The sequence below is a fragment of the Balaenoptera ricei genome, chromosome 2, assembly GCF_028023285.1.
Source record: "Balaenoptera ricei isolate mBalRic1 chromosome 2, mBalRic1.hap2, whole genome shotgun sequence".
In the NCBI taxonomy this organism is placed as follows: Eukaryota; Metazoa; Chordata; class Mammalia; order Artiodactyla; family Balaenopteridae; genus Balaenoptera; species Balaenoptera ricei.
This window is the reverse complement of record NC_082640.1, coordinates 2,764,518-2,783,651: the sequence shown is the minus strand read 5'-3', so window position 1 is coordinate 2,783,651 and position 19,134 is coordinate 2,764,518. Positions and strand designations below refer to the sequence as shown.

Sequence of the window (19,134 nt, the reverse complement as noted above, 5' to 3'; positions counted from 1 at the left end):
AGACGTGCCGAAGGGGGTGAGCCCTGAGGATAAGGTGCGGGTAATTCCCATCCTTCCAGACCAACCCTGGCTTGTGGATTGGGACCATCAGACCGAGGGGCAGTGCTTCCTGGGCCCTGCGGTGGCCCCTGACGCGCTTCGTCACGTCCTGTTTGGTCCAGACCACAGTTTCTGGCATCATGGCTAAGGCACATCAAGGGGGGCTGCCCGTTTCAAAGGGGTCTGAAAGGATAAGGCACTGTGTGCAAATACTTCCACTGCCAACGCTCCCGGGACTTAGGAACCAAACATCAGCAACTGTGGAAAATTCAGGGCTACCCTGAAGGCTGTGGTCCTTATCAGAAAATAGCTGAGTGACTTGTCTTTTATATAAATTAATTCCACTCTGCAGACTCGCTAAGGTGCCTGTAGAAAGACACTTGGTCTCAGCTGAGAAATCCATCTTGGATGTGTGAGGTCAGGGAGCACAGAGGGCAGGTCTGCAGCGTGAGGGTGTGAAGCTGGGTGCACCTTACCTCTGTCCTGACTCGCAGGTCTGAGCGGGGCTGAGTCATGACTCCTCGGTGAAGGGCTGGGGGCTCTACCTTGGCTGTACCTTAAAATCCCTGGGGGAGCTTTTGAGATGCACTGACACACAAACCACCACCACCACCCCCCCACCCAAACTGAAAACACATCTCCTGGGCCAGGACCGGCACGTGCATTTTTTTTAAAGCTTCTCCAATGCTTCTGATCTGGGAGGTGTTGAGAGCCGGCGGGTTAGGTGCCCGCTCATCTACTTTCACGTCTCGGGTGGTGTCACGACTAAATATAAATCGTCCGTCACACAGCTTTTATGCTTCAGTATTTTTTTTTTGTTTTACTATACCAAATAAAACATTCTTTTTAGTCTTAGCTTTAGGACTTAAAAAACTAGTTGTTTCAGTACTAATTTTATGTTAAATGTGCACTTGCCTAAAAAGGATTTGAAAACTTTTCACCTACACTGACATCATTTTGAATTGTTTCTATAATGACAATGAATAATAAAATCAATAATTGGATTCTAAAACAGGAAACTAGGTAGGAAGGTTGAAATCTGTATGTTAGTTCAATTGAAAACATTAAAAAGCAGTTTTAATGTGCCATTTGGTGGCACGCATAATTTAAAAGCACTTCTCTTTTTTCCTGGTAGTTAAGAAATAAAAAACAATGATCCTTTGCATTTAAGAATTCTTTCTTTCATGACCATATTTCTGAGAGTTTTGTGCATCTTTGGCTGATTTGCCAAAATGACTTTTAAAAGTCCAGTAGACTGTAGGAAATATTATAATTACAATCATTATTTCAATACCACATCTTCCCTCCCTCAAAAAGGCATCATCTACTGCCAGATAAATGGAATTCAAGGGCTAGGCTGGGAAGGTGTGAAATCAGAAAGAGGTGCATTGCTTTTGCACCTTCAGATCCATGGCTGAATTCCAGGACCTGGCAAGCTTTTCAGATTAGCAAGTCATTTGTTTAAACAACAAATTATATGTCACAACAGCACCTGAATACTGCAGGTGGCACTGATTTGTTTACTTCAAGAAATGAAATGTAACAGGAGCATCTTCCAGATGACCACACCATCCATATTTCTGTATTTCTTAGGGAAAAGCTACAGCACCGTTCTCGTCGTGAATACTCGCGGTACTGCACTGCAATCATTTATGAAAACTAAAACCCCTCAAGGGTGATGGCCAAACACTGTGGTGGGAGCCTTGGCTGCCCAGGGCCCCAGCGGTACCTGGGAATGAGCGGATTGCACTCTCCAGGGTCCAGGGGGTTGATGTCACAATTCTCGTAGTCAAAGGTTCCGTTCCATAAGTGCTTTGCCAGCTGAAAGGCTATTTTCCGTTGTGCTAATGTGACTTCTTTCCCGTGCCACACGTAAACTTCGCTCCCAAAATCAAACACCAGTACCTGGGGAAATGGCACAGAAGAACGTGCTGACTTCAAGGGCATGTTCCAGTTGAACCAGGGTCTCTAGTGACCGTGAGTCCAACAGGTGATGATTCAGATGCTAATGGAGCATTCAGTACAAGCACAAAAAGACTTGGCCGGCGGGTACTGCCCAGCCAAGCCAGCCTCTGCCCTGTGGGAATGATTTCTGTCTTGTGGTCCTAAATGCCCAAGTTAACGCCCCCTCCTCCGAACACTCGGGCTACCTTACACTTCTGATTCATAACAGCTATTTAAGCAGGTCTTCCTCCCCGCCCCCTCCCTTCCTCCTTTCCTCCTTTGTCATTCACTCACTTAGCTTATAAGGGCTGCTTCACATGGCACTGAGGACCCAGTGATGTCTTTTCTCCCCTATACAATTCTAGGACCCTCAAAGGCAAAGACCATACTGTACTTACCAATGTATTTACAGTTGGGCTCACTAAGTGTTTGGTGAATGAATACATGAACGCAATGCTCTTACTTACATGCCTGTTGGTTTAGTTCTATGCTTGCTTCCTAATTTCCAGCAATCCCAATTCTACTTAACTGCAAACTAGGCTCAATTTCACCTTCTCTTTAAAATCATTCCTGATTTCTTTTTCTGTGACATTTTTTCTCCGTTTAAATTTGTCATACAGTCAATCTAGCTTTGGATTACATCCTTTCTAATAGTCTTCTACCCAACAAAATTTAAAGTCCTTTTGTGTCCTCCCCTTTTTTTCTCAACACTCAGAATACTTAGTGGTGGGACTTCCCTGGCGGTCCAGTAGTTAGGACTCCGGCTTCCACTGCCAGGGGCTCGGGTTCGATCCCTGGTCGGGGAACTAAGATCCCGCAAGCTGAGCGGTGCAGCCAAAAAAAATAAAAAAACTTAGTGGTGCTGGAAATATATGTAATTTCGTAAAAATAAATATGTGCTGCTGTGAGAGGAAAAAGCGGCACACTACTTGGCAAGCCCATACGCTACAGATACAGCTATTTTTTCTGAAACTTAAGGACTGAAAAATATTTAATGTTTATACAGAAATCAAGAGATGGGGCTAAGTCATATTTCCATCTGGCCTAAGACAGAAAAGCCTGCAATGACCCATGCCTCCTCTGAACAACATTCGGAATTCTGTATCAGCATCTAAGAGGGCAGTAATGGTTTGAAATCACAAATCGGTAGCCTTTAAAAAGATGTCTCTGCATGTACACACTACTATATTTAAAACAGACAATCAACAAAGACCTACTGTATAGCCCAGGGAACTCTGCTCAATATTCTGTAATAACCTAAATGGGAGAAGAATCTGAAAAAGGATACATGTATATGTATAACTGAATCACTTTGCTGTACACCAGAAACTAAAAAAAACACTGTAAATCAACTATACTCCAATATAAGATAAAAGTTTAAAAAAAAATTAAAAGATGTCTGGTCTGCAATGAGCACTAACCCTGGCTAGCGTCTGTCGGGCACTTACTCCCTATTTTACCGGGCAGCCTGGAGCCAAGGGCTTTCTCGCTGAAGGGCAGACCACTCACTATACCTCTTTTGACTGCAGAAGGGAGCACTTTGGAATCTTCCCCCAGTAGTCGTCATCAGGAACGAGTTTGTCATCCATTAGTCGGTAAATGCAGTTGGTTTCTATTATGGCCGTTTCATAGAGCTCATCTTCCTTTGGGTCTCCAGCAGCTTTGGGGCAAGAACAGGAAGAGGACATTATGTTTCCCCCTGAAGAGAGGCTGGTTTGGAAGAAGGAAGCAGGCGAGGAGGAAAGGTAGTCAAGTCTCATTCTCTGAGATGCAGTAAACGCTTACACTGGTAACTGGTTTGGCCACCCAGAAGCTTCCAAAAGTCTTTGGCTGCATGAGTGTGTGTATTAATTCCTTCTTCGATAGTTTGGATATAAGTAGCTCTACAACCAAGTTCCCTCTTGGTCTGAATTAAACTTGCGAGTTCTGAGGCCTAAAAAGAGAGAGGAACACAATTACCTGGGCAGACAAGCCCACGGTCAGATGGAGGGGCAACGCTGAAGTCAGAGCAGAGAGACAGCGCGTCTGAAAGGAAAACCTTGTGACCACAGGGTCTGGGGGGCTGGTGGGTGGGGACTGTCTAAAAGTCAAGAAAATGTAACGAAAGGACTGGGGGTATCCATTCTTTACAGCAACACTTGTCCATCTTCAAATTCAAAAGATCATTCGTGAAGCTTTTTACAAATACCCATCCCACTCCTCAGCCATATAAAAGAACAAAATAATGCCATTTGCAGCAACATGGATGCAACTAGAGATGATCATACTAAGTGAAGTAAGTCAGAAAGAGAAAACAAATACCATATGATATCACTTACATGTGGAATCTAAAATATGGCACAAATGAACTTATCTACGAAATAGAAACAGACTCACAGACATACGGAACAGACTTGTGGTTGCCAAGGGGGAGGGCGGGTGGGAGAGGGATGGAGTGGGAGTTTGGGATTAGCAGATGCAAACTAGTATATAGAGAATGGATAAACAACAAGGTCCTACTGTACAGCACAGGGAATTATATTCAACAGCCTGTGATAAACCATCATGGAAAAGAATATGAAAAAGTATATATATATATATATATATACGTATAACTGAATCACCTTGCTGTACAGCAGAAATTAACACAACATTGTAAATCAACTCTACTTCAATTAAAAATAAATAAATAAATAAATAAATAAAGGGGAAAAAACCCCTAAAATAAAGATACCCACTCCCTGGTCTTTTCCCACTAAAGTCTCATTCAATAGATCCACAGCAGAACTTCCTAGACACCTGGGATAAACAACTTGGAAGTGATGGGCCAGCTCTTTTTCTCCACAGGAGGAAGGATGAACCAGAACTTTCAACCTGGAGGCACAGGTCAGATTCCTTTGAAAACATCCCCCTTAAGCACTTTCCAGGAGCTCGTTTCAGAGACCTTCTGGAAAATAAACACGCCCGTCCCCTCTCGCTTGAATGAAACACTGGACGTTTGAGAAGCTTTCTAGGGATCTGGCCACTGGAAGAACATTCTACCTGTGTCTAAAGGAGATGCAAAACGAGACCACTTTCGTTCCTCAGATACCGACCTTCGCCTTCTCTATGACGTTGGCGAACTCTCCGACCCACAGGAAGCAGTGGTGGGGGGAGAGCAGGAGGAAGCAGTCCCCGCTGTTGAGGGAAGAAGCGCGAGGTTCCACCAGCCGCGTCTGCACGTGTCTTCTTCCTGAGCACGAGGCAGAGGGTCACCGCCTCCCCCGAGAGGAGCAGCGCGCCGTGGTCCCGGCAGGCCCGCCCGGGAAGCACCCGCATCCGAAGCACCCCTGCTCCCGACTCCCCATCCTGAACAGCCTCATGTGCTCACGTGAGTTCCCATGGCCCAGGGGGCTTAGAGTCATAGCCTTGTCGATGACCTTCCCTGGTGGCAGGTTCCCAGAGGTCACCATGTCTCCTAGGACCATTCGCAGTGTCCTTTGGCAGCACGTGAATGGGTTAACTAAGGTTCCCTCCCCCAGGGGCGTCAGCAAACACCTCCTTTCCCCTGGCCCACTCATCTCCTGGTCTCCCTCTCTGCACTCAGCCCGCCTCCTACACTTAACAGCCTCTGCGGGCCGGGGCAAGGCGAGGGCCTTCAGAGAGCCTCTTCATCCTTGGGAGTTTTTCTCTAAACCGAAAACTCGAGTCTGGAGGGGAATCAGCTTAGAGGGAAGCACTGCCTTGTGCAGCTGCCAACTCCTTCTCCTAAATGGTTTTGATCTTTCCACAATCGCACTGATGGCGTAGTCTCTGCGTCACACGTAGGCACAGAGGCGGGAGGTTTGCACTTGTCACGGGTCTTTTAAATACACTAGAAAGGGCAGTGGCCGTGCAGACACACCCTGGAAACCCCCAGCGAAGCAGGGGACAGGTCATGCTTTTCTTGAGCATTAATTTACAGCAGTGCCGCCCAAGGCAGCTAAGTCACTGGGGCAGAGCCAGAGCCCCCCTGGTTGTGGGTTAGGGCTCCTTGCTACAGGGAGACAGGGAGGGAAGGAAGAAAGGAAAAGAGATAGAGGAAGAGAGAGAAAGGGAGAGAGACAGGAAGGGAGGGAGGGAAAAGAGAAAGAAGGAAGGAAAGAAAGGAAGGAAGGAAGACGGAGGGAGGGAGGAAGAAAGGAAAAGAGGTAGAGGGAGAGAGGGAGGGAGGGAGGGAGGGAAGAGAGAGAAGGAAGGAAAGGAAGGAAGGAAGACGGAGGGAGGAAGAAAGGAAAAGAGGTAGAGAAAGAGGGTGGGAGGGAGGGAAGAGAGAGAAAGAGAGAGGGAGGGAGGGAGGAAGGGAGGGAGGGAGGGAGGGAGGGAGGGAGCTGGAGCAGCTGAGACCCCCCTGCCCCACGCTCCCTTGCTCCCTTCCTCAAGGATGCCCATCTCTCCGTCTCGCTGCCCTAACGCCTGCTGACCCTGGCGAGGAGGACAGATGGAGAGAACGTTCTGGTGGCTGACGGGGTGTCTGGTGACCGCATGCAGTGCGTGGCCGGGGTCACGGGAAGGGGAGCAGCAAAAGCTGAGATTCTGGAATCAGGCCGACCAGGGTTCAAAGCCAGCTCCGCCACTCAGCAGCTGCTGGGGCCTCGGGCGCATCAGTAAGCGCTGCAACTCAGGGGCGTAATGTTTCCCACCCAGTGGGATCTTGTGAAGCTGATGTGAGATGAGGTGGCACCCAGTGCGCTCTCCAAAAGCACGCGTTCCCTTCTCCTTTCGGGCACGTGGGGGAAGTCAGGCCTCCCGACGTTACCAGACTAAAATCCCTGCTCGTGTGTAATTCTCTCTGCCGCTCTTAAATACCTTTAACCTGTAACAGCATGAGCTTTTTGTAGGGCACTGCGCTGTTGTTGGAATTCTGTTCCGTCAGGTTGACGCTCCGCAGGCTGACGTTGCTGAAGTTTTCTTTGCTGGCTAGTCCCGCCAGGGTGACTTCTGAGAAGTTGGAGTTGGCGGACACTGGGAGGGTCAAAGGAGGAAACACAGTGCAGGGGAAGCAAGACATTCAGGAGAAATGACAGTGTTTACCCTCAGCAATCATGCATGAATCACTCACTCCTTTTTTCTTTTCAAGTTAATCCTGATGGGGAAAACATACTGCAGTCTGATTAACTACGCAGTGAAGCCTTGTGTTAGGAATTAAACATAGGATTGAAAGTGTAAATGCTTGCTGACAAGTGTCACCCTGGCCATGCAGAGAGACAAGAATGGAGTGGCAGTGTGGACGAGCCACATCAGTATAAAATCAGGAGCTGGACTCGTGCTGCAATTCCTCTAAAGCTGTTATAATTCCTGACAGTGTTAGATGTTGAAAACGCCTTCCTAAGGGAGACTGTTGGACCTCTTCCATCCTAAGTCTTTATATGCAGAAAAGCAGGCACCCTGTAAGGCATGGTTTAGTTCTCATCTTTCTCTGGAGGCTAAGTGAACAACTACATGGTCTCTTGAGATCGCTTGCTCTCAGATTTAAGATTGTAACAAGATGCTGGATTTTCAGTGTGGACCAACAAATGTATATGTGTCCCCAAAAAGTGGAGGTACAGTTAAAGTACATAAAACTTGTGCCAATAAACCTTTATTTCTCCAGCTCATTGTTTAAAAAACTATGCATATGCTAGAGAGAAACTCAGAAAATTATTTTGCTGGGGTGAGGTTCTAACACTGAAGAAATATAACACTACCTGACAACTCGGATGGCATAGAGATTTTGTAATATCTTATTTAGTAAACCAGTTATAATGGAAAGACTCAACCACTTCATCCAAAGACTGTTTCTAAAAAAAAACTTTAGTAAGTAGGTTTATGAGTGCTATAGGAAAATACAAATTACAGCAAGAATCTTCAGAATAACAAGATTATGCATGCCATTAGCTCCGCTGGGAAAACCGCTCTTTCAGAACTGGGGAGCCCCACACGACCGGGCAGATAAAAGCCGACAGTTTAGCCTGAAGTGGGATGAAAACCTTGGGCCTACCCCTCATGCTCTGTTCACTGCCCCATCCCAGCTCTCCCGACTCCCCCCAGCCCACATCCCAGCTCCAAGGAGGCCAGGGTCCTGCCCAAAACAATGTGAAAAGCACTGGTTTCTGCATTAATTAATAATGGAGAAATCTAGGATTAGGCAAAACAGAGATATGGGACACTTGCCCATGAGAGATCGAATCATTTGCTCTAGAATAAGGTCAAGTGAAGAACTGCTGTGTTTGGAAATGGGTTGAATTGCAAAGCACAGCAACCTCCCTTTCCTCCAACCTCTTGAAAGAAAACTCAACAAAACAGGATAATTTGATGTTAAGTGAATAGAGGGGCCACACTGCAAGCCTTTCAGTTCCAAGCAGAGTTTCTGCAGGTGTGCACATGTGTGTACAGACTTGCTCATTTTTCTTGCACGAGCGTCCCTGAGCACTGTCATTGGCCTTTGCAAGGCAGGAAAAGGAGAGGACAGAGTCACCTGCTCACCGGTTGCCGCGCGCACAGCTGAGGATGGTCCTGATACTCACTCTTTTCTACTTTCATACGCTTTGATTCCATGAAGGCCACGTTCAGCCTCTGCTCCGTGTATCCCTGGAGGAGGTCCTCCCTTGCTGCCAGCATCTTCAGGGGGTTTTTGGAAGCCTGAGCCCGGCGCTTGGGCCTCACTGCACGCCTGTGCTCAGCCACGGAGGACGTCAGCCTAAGAGGCAGAGCAGGGCTGGTGTGGCCTGGGGCCGCAGTGCCACCCACGCCCGGTGCCTTGCGTGTCTCTGAGCTGAAGCAACGGGCGCCGCGATTTTAGTTCTTGATTTCATTATAATGTTGCAGCTCCTCCCCTCCCATCACCCCTCCACTGACACGCAGTCAGAGGCTCTCGGAGGTGGAGGACTGAAGCCCGTGTAGTTCCGGATCCCAGCCCAGCCCTGGAGCTCCGCTCTCGCCACGCCCCGTGGTCTCCACCTGCAGGAGCGGCCAGTGCCTATGGGGCAGCCCATGCCCCTCCTGGCCAGCCCTGAAGGGTGCAGTCCTTCCCTCTCATCACGCCCACAACATGCTGGTCACTACTTCTCCTGCTGGAATAGAAGCACCTCTCCTCCTCCGGGCTCCAGCAAGCCCGCCGAGAATGCACAGCCAGCCACTGCTTCTTGATTTAACCCTCTCTCCACCAGACTCAGCTTTCTCTCTGTGCAAGTTTTCCAGTTCCCTCCCCAAGTTACCCATCTCTAGCCTCCTCTCGACCCACTGCCCCCCTCTGGAAAATAAGCACTATTTTGAAAAATATATTGAAATAAAAGAGGCCTACAAAACCAACTATGACCATCACACACACACACACTCAACTCTCTGGGGCAGAAGACCAGACACGGGGAGAGGGGTGGACCCAGTCACATGGTTTCCCAGCAGATTCCGGCTGCTGTTAATGTCTTAAGTGCCTGGATCTCTGTACCTGGAGATCCTCTTTCATACATAACATTGTCGTGTGTGTGTGTGTGTGTGTGTGTGTAAACATACATATCAATGTTTAAAGTACATGTAACCGTGTAAACAGTGACATTTGGGTGGGGAGAAGATTGAGCAATGGTTCACGACCAGTGTATGCAAATACCCAAAATACTACTTAAAGCTGGGGAATGGCAAGTTGTTCATTTTCTTAAGGTAGCAAATTGAAAAAAACTGAACACATTGAAAAATGCAAAACAGGTATCAGGAGCAGCTTAAGGAAACATTTATGATAACCACGCAGACTTCCGGAAAAGACGGGCACTCTGAAAAATTTGTGGGCAACAGATAAACGTGGTGGATGGCCGTGGGGTTATTAGCTCACCCAGCACATTCTCCCTGCTTCTCGTGAGAGCTCCTTGACTTTCCTTTGGGGGAACCACCTCCCTCCACGCCCTGTCCCCTACCCTGGCTCCGGAGGGGGATCCAAAGACCACCCACTGCTGGCCAATCAGCATCTTCCATCCCCTTGGCCACAATGATGGCTGTAGGGCCGGATGCAAACCCGAGAGAATCAAGCCTGGAACTTCTTCTGGGAAGGCTGGGCAGGGCAGCTGCCTGTGCTGGTGGTGGCCGAGGAGATGGGCTATAGATCCGGAGTGAGGGGTGACCATCTACCGCGTGATGACAGCCTGACTGAGGGGAAAGCCAGCCTAAAGGAACCAGGTGCCACAGACCTCATCCCGAGCCCCCGGAACCTGGGTTCACGCCTGCGCTTTTCAAGGAGGGAACCTGTAAATCCCTCCACGCCTCTCTTCTGCTGAAGCCAGTTGGACTTGCCTTTCTTTGTGGCAATCACAACCAAGGGAATCCTAACACCATGGACACTTTTCTTTGGTGGTTTAGTGACGTTCCTGCACGAAGAGGGACCCTGGGACATCACTGAGAAAACCCTCAGATCTATTGATCTTATCAATGATTGCAAATTAAGTAACACGTTTCATTGATTTTCTAGTTAGCTGTATTCATTAGAGCCCAGGTGATCCAAACCGTTTTCAAAGTTGAGGAAGAATTTGACATGTCAAATGAAGAAAGGCATAGAAATTTCTGCTAACCAGTGTTCATAAAGTCTGCAAAACAATATTCGAGTGACGTGAAAAACACAGTCACTTTATTTTCATGGCCCAGGCATGTGGTGTGGATGCCAGGCTTTCTGCTGGAGGGGACGTCTGTCCTGGGCACGCAAGCTCTACCCAGCCCGGTGTCTGGTTCTAGAGAACAGTGATTTTGAGACGGGCTGGGACCTGGGACCTGAGACCCTTTGCTGCAGGGCTTGCACCTGGACACACGTCTCCTCAAGCAACAAAATACAAAAAACGATAAGGGACTAAAAGTAACTGTGCATGTGCAATTCGGCCAAATTATGGACAAAGGATACAAAAAGACCAAAAAACCCAACTGCCACTTCTGAAGAGCTGGAAGCAAAAACAGGGTGTCAGGAGCAAAAGCAGGGCACTGCGCATGCCCCCTGCACACAGCACCACCAAAGGGGTGGGCAGACCACCTAAGCCACGCCTCCGGTCCGACCCCTGGACCCGCCCCTGCCCTCACCCCATATAAGGAAGCAGCTCACCCCCCTCGGGGAGCGAGCCAGGGAACCTGTTACGTGTTCTCTCTCCCGCCTGCTGCAGCAGGGGCCCCAATAAAGCCTTGCCTGAGTTTCTTGTCTGGCCTCTTACCAATTTCTATTGATTGGGGTAGGCCAAGAACCCTGGTTGGTATCAATCTGGCTGTAATGAAGTTCTATCGCAGAAGGAGGGAACAGTGAGAGAAGATTCTCGAGAAAGTGCTGTGTGGAGACCAGTGAAGGAATCCGTTCTCCAGGGGTGAAAGATGGGAAATGAAATAACTCACTTGGGGGCGTAAGGATCGAAAATGACATCAAAGTCCTCCTCCAGCTTCACGGGGCTTCTCGGTAGAGCGGAATCCATGCTGCGGTAGAACTTGGCAAAGGTTTCCTCATCGTCCGGCTTCATCACCTCTTTCACGGATTTCCCGGTGACGGTGAGGACTGTTTCTTGCATCCCACCAACTACCGACAAACAAGCAAATCAATGACCTGAGATTTGTGTAAAAACATGACTCCAACTATGCTTCACTGAATCTTAAAAATGATTTTCTTCCCGCTAAGGTCCAGGAGTGGAGCAGACATGACGGGGATGTCCAGGGTTCTGTAGATGCTTCCTGGGTATCAGCTGGCTTCTCAGGAAAGGACTTCCCGTCCGAACAAAGCGTGCACCGTGAGTGGTAGGAGGGATGGAGGCTCAAGCACACCAAGAATTTCTCAACCTGCTCTTTTTGCTCTTTTGGAGGCAGAACTAGCTCAGCCTTGTTCTAGATCAGGGTTTGGTGAAAACTTTTCCTGCAAAGGGTCACGTAGTAAATACTTTAGGCTTTGCATGGGAGTCTGTTTGACCTGTGTTGCCACTTACATGCCATGACTCTGCTGCTATAGTACAAAAGCAACTATTACCAATATGCTAAGGAATGGGCACAACTGTGTTCCAATAAAACTTTATTTACAAAAAGAGGAGGTGAGCTGGATTGGTTTGCCAACCCCTGGGCTAGATCACCATTACGTATAGGTAATAAACTTTGAATCGTTTGCATTCTTTGCCTTGCCAGCTTTGTTATTATATTACACTTTTATATTTCTGGTTTCAGGTGGTTGTCTGTATTATTTTCAACCTATAGGGGTCATTTTCAATAATAGGGACTCCAGGGCTTAGTATTGGATAAATTGCAAGTACTGGACATTTTTATTAAGAGATGAGGCTATTTCTGCATGTTATTCTTTTATTATATATACTTCATGGACTTTTGTATTGAAATCTTTATTTATGCACTAGAATTTTCTTTTAGAAATCATTTGTGATTATAATAGCAGCTGCTACCTTATTGGAAATTAACATATACAACTGAAAGTTCATCAGGCCCAAGTTCACGTTGATTTCGTGTAATAATCTGCTTTCAGGGTTAAAGGCAAAATTACCAAGTCTACAATCCTGATGGATGACATCCCAAGGGTTTAGTTACTTCTTTTTCATAAACTTATTTATTTATTTATTTTATTTTTGGCTGCGTTGGGTCTTTGTTGCTGTGCGCGGGCTTTCTCTAGTTGCAGCGAGCGGGGGCTACTCTTCGTTGCGGTGTGCAGGCTTCTCATTGCGGTGGCTTCTCTTGTTGGGGAGCATGGGCTCTAGGGGTGCGGGCTTCAATAGTTGCAGCACATGGGCTCAGTAGTGGCTTGCAGGCTCTAGACTGCAGGCTCAGTAGTTGTGGCGCACGGGCTTAGTTGCTCCGTGGCATGTGGGATCTTCCCGGACCAGGGCTCAAACCCGTGTCCCCTGCATTGGCAGGTGGATTCTTAACCACTGCGCCACCAGGGAAGTCCATCCCAAGGGTTTAGATCCAGAAACAAACGTGTTACTGGGGGCTCCCTACTGAGTTCATTACCAAGTGAATCAGAGTTTGGTAATCTAATCAGTGTTGACCAATAACTTCATTTCTTAAAAACGTAACAACAAAGATAACGCTTACAGTATGAATTGGTGAAGTCATAATAGAAGACAATTTAGCTGAGGAGAAAAAGCAATCCCAGTTAGGATTTAGAGAGTCTGAGAGCAGGGCAGGTGTTTCTAGGCTTCCTGAGCTACCCACTGAAACCCGAGCCACACTGGCTACAAGCACATGAACCCAAGCTTCCCTCTGGCTCCTGGTGTGTACCTTTGTTATTCAGCCTTCTTAGAAAGGTTTCCAGCCTGTCCAACTTGAGGTCTGATTCTAACTGCATGTCTGGTCTGGCTTCGATATCTGGGCAAGTAGAAAACACAGGTGAGAGAAGCACGGAGGGCTCTTCTGATCACAGACCTCTTGGCACATTGGGTGCCTGGTGACTCACCTTCCAGGGGTCTGGAAACTGGCGTGGTGCCCCTCGTTCTACTGCAGATAGGGGACGCTACTGGGGTGATGGCAGTGGGGGACGCCAGACCTGCAGAGCAGACAAAGGAGCTATTGAGCATCTCAGGAAACTTCCGGAAGTTCCCAGGACCCTGAGGGATGGCCATGAGTCCCAACGGAGATCTAACAATTTACAAACACGCATGGGACACACACGTGCAGCTGGCAGGGACCATGCCCACACGTGTAGGACACCTGCCCATGGAGACAGGGTTTTATTGTTTCTAAGGCCTGCAGCGGCTGTCAGGCTGCCATTCCACACTGAACCACGGAGACACGAAGGCAATCAGAATGTCCTCGAACAGATGAAACGGTGATGTCTGGAGGCTTTGGGGGCAGTGGAGGTAGCGGAAGAGAAAGTATACAGTCGTCCCTTGGTATCCACAAGGGATTGGTTCCAGGACCCCCTGTGGGTACCAAAATCCACAGATGCTCAAGTCCCTTATACAAAATGGCATATTTGCATACAATCTACATACATCCTCCCGTATACTCTAGATCATCTCTGGATGCCTCATTATACCTAAAACAATGTAAATGCTATGTAAAGAGCTGAGGTGGCAAATTCCCGTTTTGCTTTTGGGAATTCTCTGGAATTAAAATTTTTTTTTTGATCACGGTTGGTTGAATTTGTGGCTGCGGAACGCGAGGATGCGGAGGGCCAGTTGTTTCTGCACCATCTCTGCAGAGGACGGGGAGACCGGGCTTGTCACGCCGGCTGGGAAGTGTGTCACGCTGGCCTGGAGTGTCCCTCCCAGCTGAGGGGACGTGGGGACCGTCTGGCCTTTGGGGGTGTCACTCAGAGTGTGGTCCTATTAGGCAATAATGCAGAGGGTGCTAAGCTTTGTAAGAAAGACACAAGAGGAACCATTTGTACTGATCTGTGACTGTTGGAGGATGGTACCCATGTCAGGTGTGGCTGGGAGCTCGGGACATGCTTCCGCCTGCATCTACCAAGAAGCAGGATGGGGAATCTTTAAACGGAGAAATGGTAAAAGACACATGAGAGGGAAAGACAGACATTCCAGCCTGAAGAAGGCATCTGATTAGAATAAGAAACCTTAATAAAGACATAGATGAGTATTCTTCCCTAACCTTAGAAGGGATTCGAAAGGGAAGTAATTAGTGCACTTACAGAGAACAAAATGAGACATTAATGTTCTTTGTCTGTTTGTAAGAAACGTGAAACCCTTGGGTGATGTTGCCACGTTAAGTATCCCTCCCAGAACCACAAAGGGAGAATATGTAAATCACTGTCGCTTACAGGGAAAAAAAAAACCACTGAAGTGAAGGGATCTGCCCCTTCCGTGAGGTGGAGAAGGACGTGCTACTGCATAACATTTTTAAGGAAAAATACTGAAATGTAGTTTACAACTTAAATTTTTGGTGATATTCTAGAAGTGCTTCTCAACATGTACATATACTTCCTTAATGTCAACGACATTTAAAAAGTACTTCTTTACCGGAACTGCAAAGGGTTTATATCAGTGAGAAAGTCAACTTTCTTGAAAGATGCTAAGGATAAGTAAAATTTGGTATCACAGGCTGGGCAGTAAACCATCGCCTGCTAAGAGGATGCATAAGAGGCATGGGCAGATTTCATGAGCCCAGAGGTTATTAACTCTGAAGCCAGTAAACAGGCCTGGCTCCAGCCGACCAGGACACCGGCCCCTCGTGCTGTCACGGCGCGCCCTGCTGCCCGTTCAGGCTGCAGCACTGAGCTCCCAGAGGTGGACCAGCTCTTTCCTGGAGGGATTTAGGGTTCGTCCATAGTGGGGGAGGGCACACAGATTTAAATTTCACGATGTGAAAACAAAACAAAGCATTCCCCATACCTCTTTTCAGTGAATGCTACAGGCAATAACCAGTCACCTACTCTCTTCAGGAACATTTCACATCTCTCTTATTCAAAGGTGCACTTTGAGTCCCTTCCTTCCAGGAGAATTCTAGAATACCACAGAAATCTGTGGCGTACTCACTGTTATGTAGCATCTAGGAGTAAGAAAAAGGGAGACAGTCCTAGCGAGGCTGGGGAGAAAAGAGTGTCCTGGGGTGAGAGAATGAAAATCAGGGTACGGCATGCCTCTTGGCAACTCGCAGGCACACAGTAACCCGAGGAGATGGGAAATCTTGGTGGCTACAGCGTGGGGACTACTTCATTCTTTGGCGAGTGTAGGACATTGGACGCCCTATCACTGCAAATCCAAAAGAGCGGTGACTGAGTGAACACATCACTGTGTAGGTGGTAACAAATACTAGAAAGACAGGGTACAGTTCTTCCATTAGATTGAAAGTACCAGAAAATTATTTCCTGAGCAAAGTCGTACCACACCCGTTAAATAAAGATCCCTGATTTATTCAGAAAACACGTGAAAGCAAACTCATCCACTAAGGGAGAGGAACATCTCTGACTTTACTCTCCAAACCTGCCTAAGAGCAAAGCTACTTCCTCTGACATTCCTGTGGACAAGGGCAGTGGTATCTGGTAGTAAGGGCCTAACTTCAAATAGATTACCATCTTTTCAGATGGAAGAGGAAAGAGGAAACCAAAGTGAAAAGTCATCAGGATAAAAGCCTGGGCTAGAAGCTGGCAGATCTGAGCTCCGGTTCAAGTTCTCAGCTCGAGTTCTTCTTAACCAATGTGGGCCTTAAGAATCTGCTTTTGTTAACACAGGGATGGGGGTCATGTAAAGCATACAGAACAAACTCAAATGCCACCTCTTTCTGAGAGTAAATTATCTTCTGTTATCCTTGACAATTCCAGGAAAAGTTAAGAATAAATTTGTTACAAAGGATTTTTCCACCAAGATTTGGGTTCATCTCAGTTCAGGGGTTTTCCCTCCCTCCTTCCCTTCCTTTCTCCCTCCCTCCTTTCCTTCTGCAAATATTTATCACGAGCCTACACCGAGCTAGGCACTGTCTATGAGTGAGGATCCTGAAAGGTTTTGAGAAAAGCGAGCTGCAAACCTAGAAAGCAGACACCAGTGTAAGTTAACTCTACCTGAATGTGAAAACCTTTATCACTAAGTTAAGAAATCTGCTTAAACCACAGCTTAGAAAATGAAGGTACGTGCATGTAGGTGAACAAGGACCCCAGATTTTAACCGTTTCCTACAGGATGTGGAGCCCCTCAGCTCTCTGGTGACTTCTAACCACGTGATTCGTCACTTTCATAAATCTTTGGATTCCCCGCTGCAAATTAGTTCCAAGAGCTCAGCTGCAGGGAAACTGCCCATCTGTAGGGAAATCTCACTTCCCTGTGGAAATGGATCCATCCTTTGGACAGCTATTAAAACATCGCTGGAAATAGGGCTTCCGAAGCCAGGGAACTCTGAGTTTGATGGAAAGAGACCTGGGAATTAGCCTAAAAGGGAGAAGACAGAAACTCCTCCTTCATTGAGAAAGGCTCATTTGGGTGAACTGACTGCCAGATGGCAAGAAAATGGAAATAATTTCAAAGCAATGACAGGAAAGGACTAAGATCTGTTAGCAGATTTGCAAAATTGCTTTTGAAACCTGGGCTCCATTTCCAAATGGCTGTTTTGAAATGTGACTAATTGCATTATGCGTCTGACGTCGAAGATGACGGTGTCGTAGGAAAAGGTTTTCGGTAGGAATATCTCACAACACCTACCCAGAAAACGTGTGCACAATTTCAGTGAGAGCGCAAACCAGAGCAGACCGCGGCCTCATGTCTTACACTGAGCCCTCCCCGGCCACGCCCCCTCCGTGGGGGGGGGGGGCGACGGAGCGCGCACACGCCTCCTGACCTCGCTTCACCATCCTGCCGGCCACGGTAAACTGCGTGGAGTCGTTGGCTGCCCCCCGGCCTCGGGTCTTCCAGGCGTCCTCTCTCACGGTGATGAGATGCTTCCTCTCTTCAATCGTCATCTGGCTCTCTCGACTTTCTGTGACCCGCTGTTTACGAAGTGTACCCAGAAGAAAACAGGAGAGCAAACCACAGGGACACAAGCGTTAGCGTGCAGCCCCCTCCGTGAGCCGAAAAGCGGGCAGAGAGGAGCCGTGCATCGTCCCCACACGTCCACAGCTGTTCTGTCTGAAATAGGCTCGGCTTCCCTATTTCCAGCTTGGGTTAGAGATCACCACCACCAACACCATGGGAACTGTAGGTTAGAGCTCTGTTTTTCACTTATTTGTTTGCAACACTGGAATATCAAAATGATACTCTGTAAAAAGAAACAAAAATAGACTGTCTTCCTGCCATGAATTTTACAGGGTTTTAAAGTTGCTCTGTTTTACTTATCTAGTTAAACTCAGTTGCCTAGGACTCTTTATCCATTATACTCACAGAGAGCACGGTGGGTCTAGAAAATCTTACCCACTTAAGTTCACGAGGAACATGGTCAATCATACAGGAAGGAAAGCTGATTAGGGTAGGATGTGCTATCAGAAGGCTTTCTGGAACTCGTGTGCTTTTTCCTAGAGCAACTATGTTACATGGGCAGTTAGGTAACCAGGTCAAGCCCATAAAAGTGACTTTTAAGTCACAGAATATCTGACATTGAGGCTGAGTTGTGCTATAGAGATAACCTACATACATAATAACAGTTCTACCTAAAAAAGGCATTCAAATGCTTCTAATTGGGGTTCTGGAGATAGGTGCCTCTTCAATTTCTAAGCCATTGGTGACACTCATTTGGCCTAAAAGGCAGAAGCTGGAGGTGGGGTGGGTGACTTGAGGGAGACCAGGAAAGGAGGGGGATGGGCAGGAAGGCACCGAGGACCAGTGCAGAGGAAGGGTTGTGGCCAGGAGAGTGGATGACTGCAGCAGGCTGACACGGGAGAAAATCTTTCTCTCCTTCACCCTTCCCTCCTTTCACTACAAAATCCCCCTGGGTATGGGGGTGGGGCACACAGGGGGAGAAGCAGTGGGGAGGGCAGGAGCCGTGGAAGCTAGTGCTGAGGAAAGAAAAGCATCGTCCCCAGAACAGAAAGAGCTTCTATCTCCAGGTCCTTCCTACTCATGAGTGGTGAGATGACCCTAATTCCACGTAATTCTCTGAATCACAGGCCCTTATAAACTATGAGGTGGACTTGCTAGGAAAACCTCATCAAAATTCAAAAAAGAGGGTAAGTTTTCTTGGAAAATGAAGTTTCAGGAGTGAATTTTAATCAAATCAATAGGACACTAGCCTTAAAATATTTTAAAAAACATATAAAGTGCCAAGAAAGTTTTCTTCTCCAAAGATCCAGACATCACCAGTTCTATGGTGAACTCAGTAAAATCTCCAGAGTCCTGGTGCACGGGAAGTGTGGTTAATGACTCAGAAAAATGGTATCCCCAGATCAACAATTCCACTTCCCAAGGCACTTGGATTCTCCTGCAGCCCCAAGGAGAACGTGGTGGATGTAAGCCCTGGGATGACACAGGTGTTCCAGGACTCAAAGTGTCCAGCGGTTTTGCCAGAGCTACGCTAAGGAGCATGCTTTTCACTCACCTCTAAATGACGTTGTTAAACATAAACGTTTTTGCTTCTCTAGAAGTTTCACCTTAACTTTACCACTTAGTAGGGTTGGTCTAGAAGCCCCTGATTCCCCTTATCTGACTTTAAATGGTTCTATAATGCAGTAAGATATATATAATGTGTATATATATATATCTTATATATTTGTATATATATCATGTGTGTATTATATGTATAAATATACAGTTTATTTATTCCCTTTAGAAATTAATAAAATGTATCACAAGTT

General features: G+C 47.3%; 1 protein-coding gene across 17 annotated transcripts in view; it reads right to left on the bottom strand.

Moving 5' to 3' along the window:
• The window catches only part of SVIL (supervillin), a 241,499-nt gene that overhangs the window by 22,511 nt on the left and 199,854 nt on the right, over positions 1-19,134 (bottom strand). For all 17 annotated transcript variants that reach the window (XM_059909480.1, XM_059909472.1, XM_059909447.1 and 14 more), the window contains 10 exons: positions 17,190-17,337; positions 13,361-13,450; positions 13,186-13,272; positions 11,314-11,491; positions 8,487-8,659; positions 6,790-6,945; positions 5,058-5,194; positions 3,769-3,916; positions 3,498-3,643; positions 1,769-1,944 (listed from right to left, as the gene is read on the bottom strand). In XM_059909480.1, the coding sequence (XP_059765463.1) occupies positions 1,769-1,944; positions 3,498-3,643; positions 3,769-3,916; positions 5,058-5,194; positions 6,790-6,945; positions 8,487-8,659; positions 11,314-11,491; positions 13,186-13,272; positions 13,361-13,450; positions 17,190-17,337 (1,439 nt within the window). The remainder of the gene's footprint in view (positions 1-1,768; positions 1,945-3,497; positions 3,644-3,768; positions 3,917-5,057; positions 5,195-6,789; positions 6,946-8,486; positions 8,660-11,313; positions 11,492-13,185; positions 13,273-13,360; positions 13,451-17,189; positions 17,338-19,134) is intronic.